General features: G+C 37.8%; 1 protein-coding gene across 1 annotated transcript in view; it reads right to left on the reverse strand.

Annotated features, from left to right (window-relative positions):
- arhgap15 (Rho GTPase activating protein 15) overlaps nt 1–22,397 on the reverse strand; it is a 657,673-nt gene that overhangs the window by 244,459 nt on the left and 390,817 nt on the right. The window contains exon 11 of the mRNA XM_039755090.1: nt 2,773–2,871. Coding sequence (XP_039611024.1) covers nt 2,773–2,871 — 99 coding nt within the window. The remainder of the gene's footprint in view (nt 1–2,772; nt 2,872–22,397) is intronic.

The raw sequence follows: 22,397 nt of genomic DNA on the forward strand, positions 1-22,397 counted from the left end.
AGGTTATACTCAACCTTGATAGATAGATAGATAGATAGATAGATAGATAGATAGATAGATAGATAGATAGATAGATAGATAGATAGATAGATAGATAGATAGATAGATAGATAGATAGATAGATAGATAGATAGATAGATAGATACTTTATTCACCCTAAGGGAAAATTCACATACTCCAGCAGCAGCATACTGATACAAAAACAATATTAAATTAAAGAGTAATAAAAAAGCAGGTAAAAACAGACAATAACTTTCAATAATGTTAATGTTTACCCCCCCCGGGTGGAACTGAAGAGTTGTATAGTGTGGGAGAGGAACGATCTCTTCATTCTGTCAGCGGAGCAGGACAGTGACAGCAGTCTATCGTTGAACATAATGCACTGGTGAGGCCTCATCTAGAGTACTATGCACAGTTTCAGTCTCCAGGCTACAAAAATGACATAGCAGCACTAGAAAATGTCCAGAGAAGAATGACTAGGCTCATTCCAGGGCGACAGGGGATGAATTATGAAGAAAGATTTAAAGAGCTGAGCCTATACAGTTTTAAGCAAAAGAAGATTAAGAAGAGACATGATTGAAGTGTTTAAAATTATGAAGGGAATTAGTAAAGTGGATTGAGAGTTTTATTTTAAAATCAGTTCAGCAAGGACATGAGGTCACAGAGAAACTTAAAGGGTACATTTTTCACAGACACTAGGAAGTTTATCATCACACAGAGAACCTTACACACATTGAATAAGTTGCCAAATAATGTGGTTCACAGTAGAACTTTAGGGACATTCAAAACTAGACTTGATGTTATTTTGGAAGAATTAAGTGGACAGGACCGGCGAGAGCTTTTTAGTGCTGAACAGTCTGTTCTCATCTAGATTGTTCTATCTATCTATCTATCTATCTATCTATCTATCTATCTATCTATCTATCTATCTATCTATCTATCATTCTTCAGGAATTTTCTCTTTATCAAATAAAGCATTGGATGATTCAAAGGTTCTGCTATTAATGCCAAGATACCAGGGAAGTCCAGCATAGTTACTTTAAGCAGGTTTCAGGCAGAACTAAGAAGTATTGAAATGTCTGAGAATTTCTAATGGCTCTCAGGTTAATCAGTATATAACTGTTAGGTAAAGGTGCTTCTTTTGTTATAGCAGTCTGCCAGGGTAAATAATTCTGATAATCTTGCTGGATTCCAGAGAATGACCTTTATACTGAACAGTTTACACTTTATCTTAAATAAAACCTTTGTTAATGTAAAACATTCTTCACCATATATCCATCCTCTGTTAGACAGTGTATTGTCTATTATGCACTGAGGTTTCATTTTTTATTTAAACATACGCAGACATTTTCCTTCCAGTTTAAACTGAAGTATTTTATCAAAAGGATATGATGAAATATACTTTATATAATTTACACACTACATAATCTTCAGAGGTGGTTTACTTTGTTTGCAATAATGGGCACAGACAAAATATGCCCTGCTGATAAAGGTAAAAAGAAAATTGCTTGAGCAAAATCTAGGAGCTAAACACAATACAAATATTAGGACCTGTTCTGTCCATTATACGCATTACAGTACTTTTCAGAAAAAAAGTACATTAAAGAGCAGAATAAATCACTTAAATTTTTCAGAAATTCTGAACTAACTATTGTATGTCACATTTAAAGAGGCGGATGACAGTGATCAACCTGAAGCCTTCTGTGTGAACAGTGGTTAAAAGTGGTTTCAACACTAACTGTTTTGGTCATTCGGAATCAATTATAAATAAAAAACATCAATGTGAAATCTTCTACAAAGGCAATAAAAGAATCCGACTTCATAAAATAATTTGCTATATTAAAAAGAGAGCTTCTGGCTATGTTGGGTTAGCAAGCAGAAGAATAAAAGCATTTCCAATGGTCTTTTGTATTTTAATATAGTATATTTTGATGATTTAAGAAATTACTTTACAATTACATGTCAGTAAGTTACTGCATATACAATGCTGCATATCCTTCAAGACAGATTAAATACTCCTAACCCTATCCATGGAGAGGCCCCAAAAAAGAGAAAGAATTCACTGGAAGTTTTCATATAATGAAGATAAAGTGTTCAAAAGGGTTGCAACTGTGAAGTCAACTATTGATTATTAGTATTACTTTAAAAAAGCTTAGATATCGTTTTCCCATTATGACATTGTGTCAGTTGAGCAAGACAAGGCAGTGTTGTTACAGTGAATGGTAAGTTAATACAACAGACTGTTCATTAGGCAGTATTATTAAATCAGGTTCTGCCTTAAGAAGTTCTGCAAGCAAAAATCTTAATCTAATTAGGTATGAGCAGGGCATTTTCCAAAAATATGTGACCCAGTAAAGCAGACATCATGTCTTTTGAACCACTTAATCCAATTTGGTGTCTAAATGAGCCAAAGATGATTTGAGTAGATTCACACAACAAAAAACTAAACCAGTTCAATACAGGACATGCGTGTGCAAACATTTATAAGCATTCATAGTGTCCAGTATAGAAGCCTATTAATTGTATTTGAGGTAAAATATTAGTACTGGTGGAACACCTACACTAACATTGGAAGAACATGTAAAATTGGCCCACAAAAAGTGACTTGGATCATAATTATAAACAAGCTTGAAAATGCTAAATGTACAAATGAAGGAACTAATAAATGTTACCGCTTCAGGTTAACAAATAAAATAAGATGTAAGTAAGATTAGCAGTTTTTGTGCTGAATTCATTCACAAATTACAATCAACTCAAGGTTATTGTACATACCTCTTTTTTCTACAGCTTCAAGGCACTGTTTTACAAACTTTGGGACTGTAGTTCCTTCACGTTCACACAATGTAGCCAAATGACAGCCAAAAACTTGATCTGACAAGTAAAGAAAAAATCAAATTAACAATATTAAATATACGGTAAAGCTTAACTGCCCATCTATACTAATAAAAGGCAAAGCCCTGACTGACTCACTGACTCACTGACTCACTCACTCACTCACTCACTAATTCTCTAACTTCCTGTGTAGGTAGAAGGCTGAAATTTAGCAGGCTCTTTCCTTACAGCTTACTTACCAAAGTTAAGCAGGTTTCATTTCGAAATTCTACGCGCAACGATCATAACTGAATCCTACTTACGTACATATATACAGCCATAGCCTGCAGCTCGGTCGCCGTGTGAGGCGGAGTTGCGTCCCCCATCACCACGCACCCCACGTAGTTGGCTACCTGCCTATATAGTATCCCCCATACCAACGTAATTGAGTGTCTGCCCATATAAGGCCGTCCGTCAGCAGCAATCCAATAGACACGCTGCCGCTACGAGGCGTTTGTCATGCCTAAAACGAATACGATATTCGCGAGATACAAGTTTAGTGAGAAGACGCAAGGTATAAACAAGACTTTTAATCACTTTGAAACGGAGTTAAAATTGCTGGTGAAGGACAAACGAAGATGAGATGGTCAGGGATAGAACAGTGTTTGGCACAAACTCAGCAAAAGTGCGAGAGAAACTTTTAAGTGCCGGGTCTGAGCTAACATTAAATAAAGCCGTGGACATCGCAAGATCGCACGAGATAGCACAAGCACAGCTGAGAACCTTCGATGCATGTACTCCGAGCAGCTCACGTGAACTGACTGTGAACGCAGTACGCAGACAAAAATCAAGAGCTCCTAAGAGTGCTGAACAAAAAACGCATTACACAATTGAGAAGGCAGCAAAAGAACATTTTCATAAGTGCAGCTACTGCGGAAACAAAGCACACGATGGAAAAAGTCAATGTCCAGCTAAAGGAAGACAGTGTAAAAAATGTGGTAAATTGAACCACTTCACTAAAGTTTGCAGGACTGGGAAAGGTAAACCTGTGCATGCAGTGTGTGATGTCTCCGATAAAGAGGAAGACGAGCTGTTTATTGATGCAGTAAGAAAGGAACAACCCTCTGAAGCTGAACAAGCCTTTGTAGACATATCAATAGGAAAGCAAGGTGTAAAGCTTAAGTTTAAATTAAGTTCATAGACACGCTGCCACTAAATATTCGCAGGCAAATCCACAACTTAATACCAGGAATGCCTGTTAAACATCTTAGATTCACGAGTACTGATTTGGGTAGTGAACACTTCAATGAATGAAACCTGTTATCTTTACAACGGTTGACAAACACGGAATGTAACTTGAACACAACACATCCTCCAAATATGAACCTGATTGAAAGAAATAATGCCTAATCAAATCCTTGATGACAGCAACACTCATAACAGTCACAAAACAATTACATTGTCAATGATGTTATGTTATTTTTAAAATGTTACCTTTTCTTTTTCATAGCTTCTTTAACACACTACTTCTCCGCTGCCAAGCGCGGGTATTTTGCTAGTATACGTATATCTATACTAATAAAAGGCAAAGCCCTCACTAACTGACTGACTCACTCACTCACTCACTCAATCACTCACTCACAGCTTACTTACAAAAGTTAAGCAGGTTTCATTTTGAAATTCTACATGTAACTGTCATAATGGTCGACAACGTCCACCATGTTGAACTTTCTTATTTATGGCCCCATCTTCACAAAATTTGGTAGGCGGCTTTCTTGCGCTAACCGATGTACGTACTTATTTCGGTGGTATGACGCCACTGTTGGCTGCCATATTGAACTTTCCAATGTCACTAATTTTCCAACTTCCCGTGTAGGTAGAAGGCTGAAATTTGGCAGGCTCATTCCTTACAGCGTACTTACAAAAGTTAAGCAGTTTTCATTTCGGAATTCTACGCATAACGGTCGACAATAACAACAATACTTATTTCAGTGGTATGATGCCACTGTCGGCCGCCCTATTGAACTTTTCAATGGTCTTTGTTACTTATGGGCCCATCTTCAAGAAATTTGGTACGCGGGTTCCCAACGCTAACTGAGTCCTACTTACGTACATATATACATTCATAGCCTGCAGCTCGGTCACCGTGTGAGGCAGCGTTGGGTCCCCCATCCCAACGCCTCCCACGTTGATGGCTTCCTGCCTATATAAGGCCGTCCGTCGCTCCGGTCCCTACATTCACCTTCCTTGCTTTGCCATGGGATTCACGTCTCCCTGCTGATAACTACAGCCTTTTTATTTAATCCACAGCTTCTTCGCTGTTTTATTGTTCGTTTATTATGATTATAGTTATTGTGTAGGTATTTTAGACTTACTTTACATTGTTCAGGTACTCATTTCCTTTATCATTCCAACTATACCCCCATTAACATGTCTATCGAGGTGATCACCATCGATCAAAGAACTGTAACTTAACGAGTGGTTTCCATGCCCGGAGATGGCACCTGCCTTTTCCATTCTCTGTGTTACATATTGGATCATGGTGTCTCATGTATTGAATGACTGGGACAGGTTCAAGGTGTGGACTGATGACGGTACAGGAGATAATTATACTACACAGGAGCACTATAAAAGTGAAATGCTTAAGCCCTTCACCTATGGTTCTGCATGTGAGTTGATGGCTGCCGCTGAATTGTTCAGTTGTCGCTTTCAACCACAGCTTGGTCATATTACGATGTGGTATGCAAAGAGATCCTTAACAAATAATTATTGGTATATTTTGCTAGTATATATATATATATATACACAAGTATACTAAAGTAAACACAATAAAAATGATGTACTTCGCCATACAGTACTGTATAGTATAAGCATAACAGCCTAGTGTAATACTTTTTAAGCTCTTACCGATTCTTCAATCTATTTAACCATCCCTTACTTGCAATAAATGGCATGATCTTGTTCTTTTCAATGGATACTTTGCTGTAGTCTTCATATAGGCGTAATGCTTTCTGACACAACCTGTTACCATCAAGAAAACATGCTGCCTGTTTATGTGCCTGCGGTGGGTTGGCACCCTGCCCAGGATTGGTTCCTGCCTTGTGCCCTGCGTTGGCTGGGATTGGCTCCAGCAGACCCCTGTGACCCTGTGTTCAGATTCAGCAGGTTGGAAAACTGATGGATGGATGTTTATGTGCTCTAGCCACAAATGTAATGCTTTTTCCATCACAAAGTACGGAAGAAACTGTACTATTATTAGGAGCACAAACAACACTAGCATTTAATCTTTCTTTTTTAACACTTCATAAATTATCTTTCAGTATTTAGTCAAGAATTTTGATTTTGTCATTGAGAATGGAATTTCCAGAATCACTACTTTTGTGTGTTGGGCCATATTAAACAAAATAAAAGTTATATTTGTAGTGATTCCACAAGTGTGGATAACATTTACTCTGCGAATGCTATATTGTGATTAACAGTGGGTGGGAGGCTAGTTTCTGTGGCCGAAGTGGTGGACAACGGGATCAATCATGCAGGATGTGGTTCGATAATGTTCTGCCATGCGGGCATACTGTTAATTCAGTTTTATGAGTTTATAATTTTTGGATTTTATTCTAACTTCATAAATTCATAACTTCTTCAATTGAAGATCTACGGTTGAGAGGGAAACATGGTATATGAATGAAATATTTAAAATTTTGACTTTGATAAATTTGTAAACCTTTTTCACAGCATGTTTTTACTTTGTCATATGTTATTAAATATAGATTGATAGGCAAAATGGCACACTTATCCATTTATAATTAAATCAACAACACAATAAAGTGTGCAGAAAGTGAAGGGGTCTGAATACTTTCTGAAACTGATAGATAGATAGATAGATAGATAGATAGATAGATAGATAGATAGATAGATAGATAGATAGATAGATAGATAGATAATGCATAGGAAAATAAATACATAAATAAAAAATATGCACACACACCAGACTATAAAGTAAGAAAACTAAAAAGAAAGAAAACCTCTGACTTGGATATCACAGCCACAGGAAGGCATTATGCAGGTGTAATGCTGTTAGTATTAAGGAGCCTCAGTTATGTTTCATGACACACTTCTGCTGAATAATTTGTTAGCTGACAGTGCTCTGTGTTAGTGTGTCAGAGAGAGGATGTGCAGCATTGCTCATAATGGTGCTCAGTTTTGTTTTAATTCTCTTCCTTATCTCCATGGAACCCAGTATGTGTCCTATAACTGAGTCTGCCCTTATATTGTAATTAACTTGTTGATTTGGTGGGCCTCTCCTGGTGATGTTACTAGTACAGCACAACACTTCATAGAGAATCACACTGGCAATCACAGAGTTATTGAAGGTGTGAAGGAATATGTCACTTCTCTGTTAAATGAACAATCTCCTAAGGTAAAACAGCCTGCTCTGCTCTTTCTTATATACTTTCTCTGTGTTCTGAGACCGGTCATTAATGAAGACACCCAAGTACTTGTGGGAGTGCACCACCTCTGCATTCATTACTTCAATAACGGCCGGACATAGAGGCTAATTTTGATGTAGCCAAAGTCAATAACCATTTTCTTGGTTTTGCTGATGTTAAGTTGCAGACAGTTCTTTCTGCACCAAGAAGCACAATTCTCCACCTGACTCCTATAATCTGTCTTATTCCCGTTATCAATACACCCCATAAGTGCAGAATCATCGGAGAATTTCTACAAGTGACATTACTGGGTGTTATATTTATACCCTGAGGTGCACAGAATGAAGAGAAAGGGAGACATGACTGTAGCTTAAGTTTATTTTTTTTTTTTTTTAATTTCTCTTATTTTGTTACTCTGGTTTCTTTATTTCATCACTCCAACCCCCCCGGCATTTAGTTTAGTTAATTTATTTTGTTCTGTTGATTCCTGTTTTTCCTTGTTTCTCTTTTGATAAGTATTTGTTCTGTGCTTAATAAATTTAGTTCAATTACCTTTAATGGTTCTGAAGTGCTCTCTATTAAGGTTGGAGTAATTGGATTAAGTCCCAAGCTGAAGTGCTTGCTAGAAGGGTGTGCCTTTATTAAGCCCTATCTTTAAGGTAGTCGTCGGCCCACAGAATGCATAAGAGTAGAACAAAGGCTGCTTGATATTTGTTCATCTTTAAGGTGGAATTGTATAACTAAAGTGTGACTGGTTCTCATTTTTAGCTTAAGACAGAAATTCAATTTTATCTTTATGCTCATTTTCCTTTTAAGCATTCAGTACATTTTTATTTTTAAAGTAATTTGTGTCATCCTTTGAAAAGAAAAAAAAGTTGTTTTTAAGTTCAAGTTCAGGTTCCTTATTTTCATCTTTTCCAAATTCACAGTAAATATTGAGATAAAACTGCATGTCTTGAGGACCACGGTGCAAATACACAACAAGTAATGCAACAAGACAATGTACACCATTTAGTGCAAATACAACATACAGTGCAAATGGACCTGACAACGGTAGGACGAAATACAGCAGATCGCTTATAAATGGATCATTAACAGCTTAACAGTAGTAACACCATTTTGTTTGTTTGGAATGTAGTAAATGTTTATCACTCATAAAGTGCAATGTGTGCATTTGATTTAAACCATTTTCAAAGCTGTAAATAGTGTAAAGTTCACAGTTCAGCAGCGAGTAACAGGGGAAACTATGGCATTGGACATCATGGGGGGAGTCGGACATCATGGGGGAAGAAACTGTTACACAGTCTGGATGATCTGGCTCGGATGCTGTGATACCATCAGCTAGACGGCAGGAGATCCAATAGCCTATAAACAGGGTATGAGGGGTCAACCACAATACTGGATGCCTTGTGGAGGTTGTGTGTGCTGTAGGTGTCTTGTATGGAGGGGAGAGACACACTTATGATGTCCTCAGTCGTCTAAACGATCCTCTGTAGTAACTTGCGATCCACAGTACAACAGGTGCCATACCACACCATGATGGAGCTAATTAGCATACTCTCTATAACACTTCTGTAAAACATGGTAAGGTTAGAGGGGTAGCCTTTCATAGCTGTCGCAGTAAAGCCATTGTTGTGTTTTCTTGGCACAACAGATGAGGAGTTGAGGTTTTAGGTGAGGTTCTCTGAACACCAGGGAATTCGATATTTGCAACCTTCTCAATGGTGGAGCCATTTATGTGGCATGGACTATGAACTAGGCAGGAATGTTATATGCTTTATTTATTTAGCTGATATTTCTTTTCAAAGTTAAATAGATATCACAGATCCTGACTGTGTAGTGCAACAGTTCCAATCCACAAAAGCGGAAGAAGTGATCAGGAAACATTGTGGTTTATAGTACCACAACTATAAGAGCCCCTGCACTTTCAAACTTATTTCCTTCTCCATTAGACCTCTGTCAGTCAAATTGTCTTCTTTTGTATTGAGAATACTGCATTTAGACATGCTTCTACAAACACTTGTGTAGATTGATGTTTGCTTAGTGAGAATATATCTGTGTCACTTCTGTGCCTACTGTGCCATGTACGTGAAATGTGGATTAAGAAGGAGGAGAAGAAGATGAAGAAGAAGTTAATAGGAGTCATTATGAATCAATAAAGCAGGTTTTGTTTTTCCTTCTTGTGCCCTACTGAAATTTCTGTACACTGTGCTACAAAGGAAATTTTAACTTTAGTTGTATGTGACCATTTCTCTTTCAAAGCTTTGTTATATTTGAAGCACTCTAAAACAAATCATGTTTTTTGATTAGTTTTATTTTAGTTTCTGAATGTAAGATGACAGTGACTAAAGAAAGAATTTTCTAAATATATTATATTATCCCTATTGACAAACAATGAAACCCAAGGTGTTTGTTTATGCCATGGGGAGTTCACCATGACACAGGGCTTCCATGCAACAAAAGCAAACATGGCTCAAGGGCTGCATTAGACAAAGATAGATTTGTGGACAAACAGAGACATTTTATATTTTGTGACAGTTCTCTAATTCAAAAGTGATAGCTGGGTCCATTTTCAAATATTAACAGTTCAGAGGCAAGTTTTCTTACACATGGTTTTGCCGTAAGCTTTTCATATAAAGGCCTTGAAAAACAATCTGAAAATATTCCTGCAGTTATTAGCACTCTGTTGCTGTCACAGAAGTTATTTTTAGGACAATTTTCAGAATATGAAGGTCTGCAATGTAGTGAACCATTAATTAAGGTCAATATCAATGCTGACATAATACCAAGAGGATCATTGGCCACCTTGAAACTGAAAAACACTTGATATAGAAAATAGGATATATATATTTCCATAAATATATTTATATATTTATAAAATTGTGGTTACCACATTCACATTTTTAAAAAAAAAGCCTTTTAAGACTGTAACTAATCAAAACAAGCAGTCGGTGCATCACCCAAAGAATATGAACAGAAATATTGATTAAATCATCTGTTTTCTAAATACATTAATCCAGGTTTAAGATTACACAAAGGCAGAGCCCATCCCGGCAGCATTGGGGTGCAAAGCTGGAATCAGCTCAGGCTCAGTTTTGAGATCATAAAAGGTCATAAAACTACAGAAAAATCCAAGCAGACACAGAAATACTGTGCATACTTACAGCGACCAGGACAGGACTTGAACTCTGTCACTACGCTACAAGAAAGACATAGCAGCATGTGAAGCTGTTGAAGCTGTGCAGAGGGGAGCAACTAACTGCATCCCAGGACTTAAGGACACGTTCTGCTCCAACAGACCTGTTTAGTCTCAAGCAGAAAGAGACAGTGTAGGGAGTTGTAGGAACATGCTACAAATGTACGTAGTTGAAGCAGAAACCTTGAAAACGTTTAAGAAGTATCTGAATGATATTGTTACATATTAGATATTTGCTGAACTAACAAACAAACAAACTTGATGCAATGAATGGTCTCCTCTTGTTTGTCAAATTTCTTATGTTCAGTCTACTATAGTGGTGTGGCAAATATGCTAAGCACTACACAACAATGCTGCCCTAAAAAGACACATTTTTGCACGTGTAAAAAAAGAGTGAACTGAACTGAAACACAAAGACGGTAAAACAACTTCCTGAATTAATAGGTGGCTAAATTAGTTTGATGGGACCTGCTGATTTTTAGCTAAATGTTAACATATAAACCAATTAAGGTTAGTTTTCTACATAAAGTGCAAATTTACTGAATTAATTACCTTTACATTTTAGGTTAAAAATGTTTTATTTCTTATCCAGTTGAGTATGTTTTCATTTTAGATCATTTTCAGTTGGGGTAATGGTTTCCGCCTATAGTAGTAAATAACCTGACACTGTTTAAGCAAAGCTAAATAGTGATAATGATATTAACATACTGTGCACTCTTTAAGTGAAAACTTTTTTTTAGTTTTGATACAGTTTACTACTTTTTAGTTTATATATTTTCATGAATGTTACCTTTCTGCTAATCTTAGGAAAGCAAAATAAATGGAACACCAGATGGAATTTTGCATTGAGCTGAAAAATGTTAGGACAGACAAAGAAACAATGATTTCCCCACCTCAGCCTGACTTTGCCAACTAGTATGTGTGGTTTATTATTGACAGTCATTCTGTAGTTCAGAGAGGAAGAAAAATTAACTCATGGTCACGATGAGTGACAACATGAAGAAATTCATTTTTTGGTGGCTGGCTTATTTACACAACTGGGACAATTTCCCATCCTGCGACTCTAACCATTCATGTTATATTTTTCTCTGACCTCTACAATTTTTAAAATATACATTTTATATCAAACAGTTTAGATAATGAAATTCTATATTTGTCTACACTATTTAGTTTTAAAAAAGATAAGAATCCCCTCTGTTAACTAGGAAAAGGGCAAAGGAATCAATACATTTACTGTAAAGCTACTTCAAATAAGTTTGAATAAAGCAGTTTGACAAATATTGGGTGGAAACTCTTATTTAAGAAATTGTGTTCCAGCTGGTAGATTGCTCCTTAACATTCATAAATGGCATAGTTGGCAGGGTGATAGAACAGCCAAACAAAATGCCTGTAATCCAAGCAACCTATGAAGTGAATGGAGCCTTTGAAATAAAACTACTGCTTAAGAGCAGCATTGTCAGACATCTTGTCAGACTCTAGCATAGAGTAGAAAACCCACAAAACAACAAAGCTTGGGAGGACAGAAAGCCAGAGAAGTGGTTGACAATGGGCAGAAGGGGACACAATTAAGGAATACTTACAAGGTAAGCAGTTAGAAAGAATATTGATTTTTGCTGTTTGATAGGACTCTTACCTTACATTTTAATGGGTCAATGTGGGAGACGAATTGGCAGTCACTACCATGGGCACAAGTATTGTTACTGGATTTGTGTTCTTTCTTTTTGCCTTAGGGTTTTGTTCTAATAGGCAAACAACCTGCTTAGCCCATCCTGTTTTTTATAGTAAACTAGCAAATTCCCCGCGCTTCGCAGCAGCAAAGTACTGTCTTAAAATTTTTATTAAATTATTTTTATAAGTAAACTTTTTAAACTGAGGTAAAATATACCAATAATTATTTGTTAAGGACCTCTTTGTATACCACGTTGTCAGTTCGGCCCTCCGGTTGTAATATGATCAAGCTGTGTGCTGAGCTTACTCTTGAGCATGCAACGTACAGTTGGCCATGTGAACAGTAATCTTGCCTCAAATCTCACAGCTTGGATTGCTGCTGTCATAAGCGGTTTGAGTTTCATGGTTTGTTTCAATTACGACAGCATTTGCAGGACATGTTGTGTTGAAGTGACATTCGGCATCTGTCAAGCGTTGTAAGCATACAACCGGTTTCATCGATAAAATCACATCCAGCTTTTGAGAGTTTAAACATTCATAAACATCAAAGTGTCCACTACTGAAATTGTCACCTGTGAATCTAAGATGTTTAAGAGGCATTGGCGGTTGTCCAAAGGTGTAAAATATTTAGCCATTTCGGTACAGTTGAAAGCGACAACCGAACAATTCAACGACAGCCATCAACTCACATGCAGAACCATAGGTGAAGGGCTTAAGCATTTCACTCTCTATAGTGCTCCTGTGTAGTATAATTATCTCCTGTACCGTCATCAGTCCACACCTTGAACCTGTCCCAGTCATTCAATGCATAAGACACAATGTTCCTCCGGAAATCAAGAGTGAGCCTGATATGGCCGTGCAATATGTAACACAGAGAATGGAAAAGGCAGGTGCCATCTCTGGACATGGAAACCAGTCGGTAAGTGACACTTCTTTGATCGATGGTGATCACCTCAATAGAAATGTTAATGGGGGTACAGTTGGAACGATAAAGGAAATGGGTACCTGAACAATGTGAAGTAAGTCTAAATTACCTACATAATAACTATAATCGTAATAAACAAACACTAAAACAGCAGAAGAAGCCGTGGATCAAATAAAAAGGCTGTAGTTATCAGCAGGGCGACGTTAATCCCGTGGCGAAGCAAGGAAGGGAATGAAGAGACAGGAGTGACGGACGGCCTTATATAGGCAGGCAGCCAACAAAGTGGGAGGCGTGGGGATGGGGGACCCAACGCCACCTCACACGGTGACCGAGCTGCAGGCTATGGACGTATATACAGTACAGGCCAAAAGTTTGGACACACCTCCTCATTCAATGTGTTTTCTTTATTTTCATGACCATTTACAGCACTCCATCACTCTCCTTCTTGGTCAAATAGCCCTTACACAGCCTGGAGGTGTGTTTGGGGTCATTGTCCTGTTGAAAAATAAATGATCGTCCAACTAACCTGACTTCTGCACAACACAACTGCTGGTCCCAACCCCATTGATAAAGCAAGAAATTCCACTAAATAACCCTGATAAGGCACACCTGTGAAGTGAAAACCATTTCAGGTGACTACCTGTTGAAGCTCATTGAGAGAATGCCAAGAGTGTGCAAAGCACTAATCAGAGCAAAGGGTGGCTATTTTGAAGAAACTAGAATATAAAACATGTTTTTAGTTATTTCACCTTTTTTTATTAAGTACATAACTCCACATGTGTTCATTCATAGTTCTGATGCCTTCAGTGAGAATCTACCAATGTAAATGGTCATGAAAATAAAGAAAACACATTTGAATGAGGAGGTGTGTCCAAACTTTTGGCCTGTACTTTATGTATGTAAGTAGGATTCAGTTAGCATTGGGAATCCGCGTACCAAATTTCTTGAAGATGGGCCCATAAGTAACAAAGACCATTGGAAAGTTCAAAATGGCGGCCGACAGTGGCGTCATACCACCGAAATAGGTACGTACATCAGTTTCGGTTAGTGCAGGGAAGCCGCCTGCCAAGTTTCGTGAAGATGGGGCCATAAATAAGAAAGTTCAACATGGCGAACGTTGTCGACCGTTATGACCGTTATGTGTAGAATTTCGAAATGAAACCTGCTTAACTTTTGTAAGTAAGCTGTAAGGAATCAGCCTGCCAAATTTCGGCCTTCTACCTACACGGGAAGTTGGAGAATTAGTGACATTGGAAAGTTCAATATGATGGCCGAAAGTGGCGTCATACTACCAAAATAAGTACGTACATCGGTTTTGGTTAGCGCAGGGAAGCCGCCTACCAAATTTCGTGAAGATGGGGCCATAAATAAGAAAGTTCAATATGGCGAACGTTGTCGACTGTTATGACCGTTATGCGTAGAATTTCGAAATGAAACCTGCTTAACTTTTGTAAGTAACCTGTAAGGAATGCGCCTGCCAAATTTCAGCCTTCTACCTATATGGGAAGTTGGAGAATTAGTGATGAGTGAGTCAGTGAGTGAGTGATGAGTGAGTCAGTGAGGGCTTTGCCTTTTATTAGTAAAGATTCTTTATTCGTAAAAGAACTTTGTTCTGTGATTGTGGGCCAGAGGTTTGATGATGTACACCTGGCCTCTCTTACTACTTCTTTTAAATTTTAAAAGCTTGTGCCCAATTTTGTAGACTAAAGCTTGCCTGCTAAATGTGGGGTTAGACGGCCTGGGGTGAGGTCTGTTTCTAAGCAATGTACATGCAGTTCATGAGTAAAAATAGAGAATTACTGTATATTGATTCACTGAAAAGAATGGCAAAGAGTGAAAGAGATTGTTGGTGTCCTATCTTTTAAAGAAGGATTACCTTTGACTTTACTTATGTTCATCCTCTCAGAAGAAATTTAGTTAAGGATAAAACCAAAAAGATTTTGGTTAGAGGGTTTAAAAGAGTGACCAAACTGGAGCAGTACTATGTCTCATGACTGACGTCTAAACTCATGAGGATTGTGATGTCTGGGCACATGCCAGTTTTTCTTCCTGCCCATCATCAATGTTCCTTCTGAATAAATAATGCTAGTTGTAGACTATGCTACCTGGTATGTGTAGGCTTTTTCTTTATAGACAGCAACTGCTAAGACATTTGATAAAGAATTGGTGGCTATGATTATTAAGTTGGCAATTTAAAAGAAATGCTAACAGACTAGGGCACTCCATTAACACATACAAATTACTTCAGGTACTAAGTAAATTATTAAAATGACTAGACATTAAGCCCGTTAAAATAACGGGCGCTAGAACAGTAGTGCATAAACATTTGTATGAACAGTCTATATTAAATGGCAAGAGACCTTGTATGTGGCTGTAATATGTGTCACTGTATTGTGTGCCTTTAATTTTCTCTCTCAGTAATACTGGTTTGTATTTCTGTCAAATGCCTGTAATTTTGTCTGACAGTAATACAGTGGAACCTCGGTTCACGACCATAATCCGTTCCAGACCGTATGAACTGTACGTAAATATATATATTTTTAAGTGTTTAAGCACAAATATATTTATCTATACCATAGAAAGCACAGCGTAATAGTAAACTAAATGTAAAAACATTGACTAATACTAAGAAAACCTAGAACAACAGAGAAAACTAACACTGCAAGAATTTGCGCTATAGCCTTATGATCCGCTCACTAAAAACTATTTTTTTAATGAGTTTTAAGCACAGGGTAAAAAATGAACATTTGAAAAATCTGTATTTTAATAAACAACCAAGAAAAGTAACATTGCAACAATGCACGCGCGTGCCTGTGTGCGTGTCTCTCTCTTGAGCGCATTTGTGTGTGTCTCTCGCGTGTGTGTCTCTTAAGCGCACGCCTCTGTGTCTGTGTGTGTGTCTGTCTGTCTCTTGCCTGTTTGTGTGTCTGACTGTCTGTCGCGTGTGCCTGTTTGTCTCGCATGTGCGTGTGTGTGACGCGCGCGCACCTGTGTGTGTGTGTGTAACGCCCGCGTGTGTGTGTGACGCTCGCGCACCTGTGTGTGTGTCTCTCTCTGCACAGGGAATGCACAGGAAGAGACTAAACACGTGCTGTGTGGCCCCACGTATGCGCACTTCTCCAGAAGACACACACACACGGACTGTGCGCGCCTGTGTGTATGTGTGTGACTCGCGCGTGCCTGTGTGTGTGCATGACTCGCGCGTGCCTGTGTATGTGTGTGTGACTCGCACGCGCCTGTGTGTGTATCTCTCTGCACAGGGAATGCACAGGAAGAGACTGAACACGTGCTGTCTGGCCATGCACATGCGCACTTCACCAGAAGACACACACACGGACACTGGATGCACACAAGGGTTTTACTAAAGAGGAGGATATCTGTGTACATCAGTGTATCATTCACAGTATGCTTTAGTTGAAAGACACAACAAAAGCCTTAAGAAGGTGATATGTAAGGGGGTGCAAAGAAATGAGAGGGATTGTAATAAGGTCCATTCCTTGTTTGCATTTGTCTTTTTGGATCTACTGCTGGATTTGACCAGGTTTTGTTCCTTTCATTGGTTGTATGGAGGACAATTTTAGATATTTCTCAAGAAATTTAGACAAAACAACCCTACACACACCAGAGCATCGGTTGCCACATGCTATAGCTGTGTGGTAGAGTTGAAGAACTAACAATGTTCTTCAAGGGGCAACTAAAGCAGGAATAGCTGCATGATCTCATGAATTACGTGAACAACATGAATTACAGATGGGGGAGCACGTAATTCTTCATGCTTCTGTATCCAAATCAAACTTACTGGCATGTTAGTAGGGCCTATATAGGGTCAAAGAAAAGTATATATGACTATAAGAAAAGAATAAATGAATTGCATTATGAACTAATACAACCTGGTAAATAAAAAAAGCATCAAATATATCATGTTAAGCATGCTTCTATTCACTACCATGAGTCTCAAATGTATTAGAGAAACATTTAGCAGTGGCAATTTGGGCATCTTAATGGTGGTAACTGGGGACACCTTGATGAGCACCCAGTGGCTTAGGCTGTTAGTGCTGTTAAATAAAAAAATGGGCTTTAAACAAATATCATAAAATACAAACCAGGTTTAACACACCTTACTTCACCTGGTATCCATATAGACACATAGATCATTTTTGAGAGAATGTACCGAAAGCCTTCATGAGACTAAGTATGGAAAATGTTAGCTTTAAGTATCACTGAGAAAAGTAAGAGCCAATGGTCAATGACAAAGAATATGTGTTTTGGCAGATAGGGTGCCCACTAAAAGTCACAATAATAATTTTTAATGTTGGACCTTTCCATGAATAAACATATTAAGTAAATAAATGAATCATTATTGCACAAGCCATTCGCTTCCTGAACCCTGACTGTGCTTTACAAGATCACAGCTGGTGCAGAAAATGCACAGATGATGTACTCTATCACACCAATTTGCTCATCGTGCCGGGATGGGCTTTAACTCTCTGTAACCCTAAAACTGGATTAATGGGGTCAGAACAGATGTTCTAAACTTCTCATTTTCCAAGTGTTCTTGCACCCATTCAATTCAGTGCCTTTAAGTTTATTTTTATGTATTTTTTAGTCAGCTTCTAATATACTCAGGTGAATATGCTGTGTTTTGGTTTAATTTATTTATGTATTTTTGTCATTTGTCTCATAGTAACTGCATTTGTCACTATACTGTTGTGGAAAGCCAGTCCCCAAAAACAGCCAGACAGACACCAGAATGTCCAAAAAACACACGTTTATTATTCAACAGCACCACAATGCCTTGTTACCAGCAACTGTCTCTTTTTCTTTCTATTTCTCTGACCTCCACTCTCCTCCTCACAAACGCCGTCTCCTTCCTCCCAACTCCGGCTCGTCTACTGGAGGGAGGCAACTCCTTCTATAATTACCTGGAAGGGCTCCAGGTGCTCTGTAAAGTGACACTTCCTGGTGTGGCAGAAGTGCTGCCATCCAAGGTTCCAATAACATCCTGGAGTCCCCTGGTGGTGGCCCCATCCTCCCACAGTGTTGAGCTTCCCAGCTCCGTGACCCCCATGCAATCCAGGGAGGTGGCCCTCCTGTACTCCGGGGAAAGTACTGTCCTATTTCCGGTCCCCTGCTTCTTCTGGCATCCCAGTGGGGCAATATCCCCAGGCGTCGTGACACTGTACATTTTGTTTTTGGGTTTAAATAAGCAAACGCTGTAACCATGCATTTTTCTTACACTCTTAATATATATTCTAGCTATGTAGCTTTTTCAGTCAACATAGATTCAGGCTCAATACAGTCTTGAAATCTGAAAGCATGAACATACTGGTTCTCTTACAGTGAAATTGACGGATTGAAAGCAAATAATTCTATAATGTAAGGGTGCGATACACTGAGGAAAAATGTAATATTGCCAGTTTATTTCCCAATCATATAGCTGTTATGTTTAGCCAGTCACTCATTCTCCAACCCGCTATATCCTAAAACAGGGTCACGGGGATCTGCTGGAGCAAGGCAGAAATAAATCCCAGGCAGGGCGCCAGTCCACTGCAGGGCACACACATACACACACACCAAGTACACACTAGGTACAATTTAGGACTGCCAATGCACCTAACCTGCATGTCTTTGGACTGTGGGAGAAAACCGTAGCACCCGTAGGAAACCCACGCAGACACGGCGAGAACACACAAACTCCATGCAGGGAGGACCTGGGAAGCAAACCCAGGTCTCCTTATTGTGAGGCAGCAGTGCTACCACTGCGCCACAGTCTGTTATATTTATCTACTACTAAATGTTAAAATGCATGCAGTTTCAAAACATCTAAAGTCTGAGATATCATGGATACAATTATACCACAGTCTTAAGTGAAAGGTGTCATACATTTTCATTTTTTTTTTGTCTGGATTACCTTATGAAACCACTTTAATCTATCTTTTCAAGCTCAGGTTTCAAAGGAAGTGAAAGCTGAATAGACTTTTTGATAGCAGCTGATCCTGATGACCTTGTTGATCTCAAGTTCAAGTCACGAGAATGTTAGGTATGGTTTCACATTTGTTTACATGGGTTTTCAGTTAATGTGCATGACTTTTCCATTTTTGCAGAGGAGTAAATAACCTACTCTTCACTGGTTTGATTATGTACCTCGTGCCACCATAACTAATCAATTTTTGCTTTCTTTTAGGTTAGCTTCTGCCTAAATCTATTGCTGAAATTTAAAATAAAAACAAAACTTAAAAGATTCTAATATAGTTTTATAAAAGTAGTGTCAATTATTGCATGTGATGCACATATTGAAAAGATTCACTACAGACCTTAGAAAATGCATTAGACCTTGTGGAAATACCTTTAACTGAAATCAGTTACTGATTTTGGTGGTATGATTAAATGATCCCATCACTTCTTTCATGTAAGGATGTGCATATGCAGATGTAACACAGGCAATTTAATTACAGTCTAAATATATGTGACAAAAAAGAGATTATAAAGTAATGTACTGTACATAATAGATTGTGGTAATTTGAGTTAATATAAACATCAAGTTTTTCTCTGTACATATCAAGTATAATTTGGGATATCTTAAAATTTCACACGATTTAATCTGTCATACATAGTAGTAACATTGTCAGAAGCTAACATTGATGTGGCATTACAGCAGAATGACACAATACAAGGTGTGTGTCTGATCGAAAAAAAGGTCAACTAAGTCCAGTTTACATTTGTTCGTATTCCTATGAGATGACTGTAAGAGAAAATGAAAATAAATTCACTAAGCTATGCTAATGCAATATTCTGAAAATATCATATGATGACCCCTTCCTGAAAAGGAAATGCCAGTCTCTGCAAAACTAGACAATCAACAAAAGTTTTCATTTGTTATCATCATCCTTTTAACTTTGTCACAAGGTATGTCCTCGATGCCTAAGAATGCTGACAGGGCTAATTCTCAGACCAAAACTTAGCAAGACTCATTTGAAGCCCCGTGTTGAGGCACATAAAAGAATGTTTAAAAAACAAAAGAATAAAAATAGTTTTATTTACAGTAAAAGTGCTTTAACAGAAAACATTTCAGGCCAAAATTGTATAGGTAAAAAATAAATTAGAAACAAACAGCAGAACAATAAGATTGAGACATTCAATAAAGATCCTTATTTTTTGAAAAAAATGAAGAGAAACCCTACTGTAAATAAGGCACGTAAGCAATCAAATACCACCTTGTAACATTGCTATTTTCTAAATTCTTAATTTAGTTAAAAACTTGAGAAAATTAGTTTCAAACTAAAAAGGTTGATTAACCTAAATTATTGTCATTCCAGCTCAGTCAATGCAAATCAGACAACTTCTTAATTCTTTACGTACTCGACTTCAACCAGTCTGTCTATTACTGTACTGATCAACCAACGGGTGTATTTGAGAGATGCCATTCAGCTAGAGGAGACTACCGCATATTGCATTTCAAGGAAACACAAGAAGTAAAGTAAACCTTGCACTTTTCTAATTTAATTTTGTTAGTAATAGTTCACTGTTATCACTCATATCTGTATCACACTTAGTCATTCTCTCATAAAATATGTTTATGTAATTCATTACACTGATGTAAATTCTCCCCCTACCAATCACTATTGCCACAAAAAGAAAGGAAAATAATTATCCTTTCTTTAAACTTTTGGGTTTTTTATTTTTTAATGATGACCAAATCTAAAAAGATTAAAGCAGTGTTGAACACACTCTTGGTGCATTCTCCAAATTATTATTTGGACAATATTACAGTGCACATTGCTATCACAATGGTGAGAAAAAGGCATTTAGAAGAAGACAAACTGACCATTACAACCCTTATAAGTGTAGCTCTTTCCTTTAGAGAAACCACAAAGAAAGCCCAGGTGTCACTGAGTACAATTTCAATACAACATTAAAAGGGACTTGGAAAGTGGATGAAACTAATAAGAACAGGCCTGGCAGACCCAAGGATAACACACAATCAGAAGACAAGTTTGTGAGAGCCAACAGCCTGAGTGATCGGCGCCTCATTGAGAAATTGCTTTAATTTCCTTTACATGCAAGGTAACTCTAAACTGCATTGGTGTAACAGAATAGTTAAGGGCGTGTGATGATGTTCCACTTTGTGCAGAATCTGTATGCTAATATTAATTTATCTTGATGGCATTTTAGTGGTTTTTATGTACAGTAGACAATCAGAGGAAACCAGATTATGTCCAATAGTACCTGCACACAAAATACAAGGAGCTCTAGCTCTGAAACTATTTGGGTTGGAACTGGAAGTGACTGACTGAGTTGCGTGGTAGATGAGGAGTTTATTTTTGTGTTTTGTATAAAACTATTAAATCCATATTCACACATTTTACGTTAAAATAGAGCTTTATTAACTTTCTCTATGTGTTGATGCCATTACACTAATAAACTTTAAATCAAGAATGACTGACATCTTTTCCATCAATAAAGTCTTTTTTTTTAAATATTTTACCTTCTTTATCATCATACACTAGTTTGCTGCCAACTGTCACTGCTCTGCACCTAATAGTGAGAAAAATTCTTCTTTTTTGAGACAAAAATATAAATAAAAGGCTACAGTTATTGCTATTGTTTTATTACCGTGTGAGTTGATGAGATTTATGTCACTGTATTCGAAGGTGTGAAAATAGGGATGAACATTTTAATTTCTTTGCATTCTAACAGTCAAACATTTCAGACAGTAAAAAAGTCCTTTTGCATGTTTAACTGTTGTCACACTGGAGGGGTGCTTGCCTCTCATCTCCCGCTGCAAAGGCTGGCAGGAGGTAACAACACAGAGGATGCACTGTTTCTCAACATGTAATCACGTATAAATATGCCCCTTTTTAGGTGTCACTCACTGTCCACTCTTTCTCTGCCATGTCATGCACAAAAGCTGTTCACTTTTTTCACACAGCTTGATAACTCTCTATAACTTTAGTATAAGTCACATAAGACCAAAAAATAAAACACTTGATTAACTTCAGGGCACACTATGAGTTTCACAATGCCAATACCCTAAGTATATGTATATACACATTACATATAGATACTACTATACACTCACCTAAAGGATTATTAGTAACACCTGTTCAATTTCTCATTAATGCAATTATCTAATCAACCAATCACATGGCAGTTGCTTCAATGCATTTAGGGGTGTAGTCCTCGTCAAGACAATCTCCTGAACTCCAAACTGAATGTCAGAATGAGAAAGAAGGGTGATTTAAGCAATTTTGAGCGTGGCATGGTTGTTGGTGCAAGACGGGCCGGTCTGAGTATTTCACAATCTGCTCAGTTACTGGGATTTTCATGCACAACCATTTCTAGGGTTTACAAAGAATGGTGTGAAAAGGGA

Source organism: Polypterus senegalus, chromosome 6 (genome assembly GCF_016835505.1).
Source record: "Polypterus senegalus isolate Bchr_013 chromosome 6, ASM1683550v1, whole genome shotgun sequence".
Lineage (NCBI taxonomy): Eukaryota > Metazoa > Chordata > Cladistia > Polypteriformes > Polypteridae > Polypterus > Polypterus senegalus.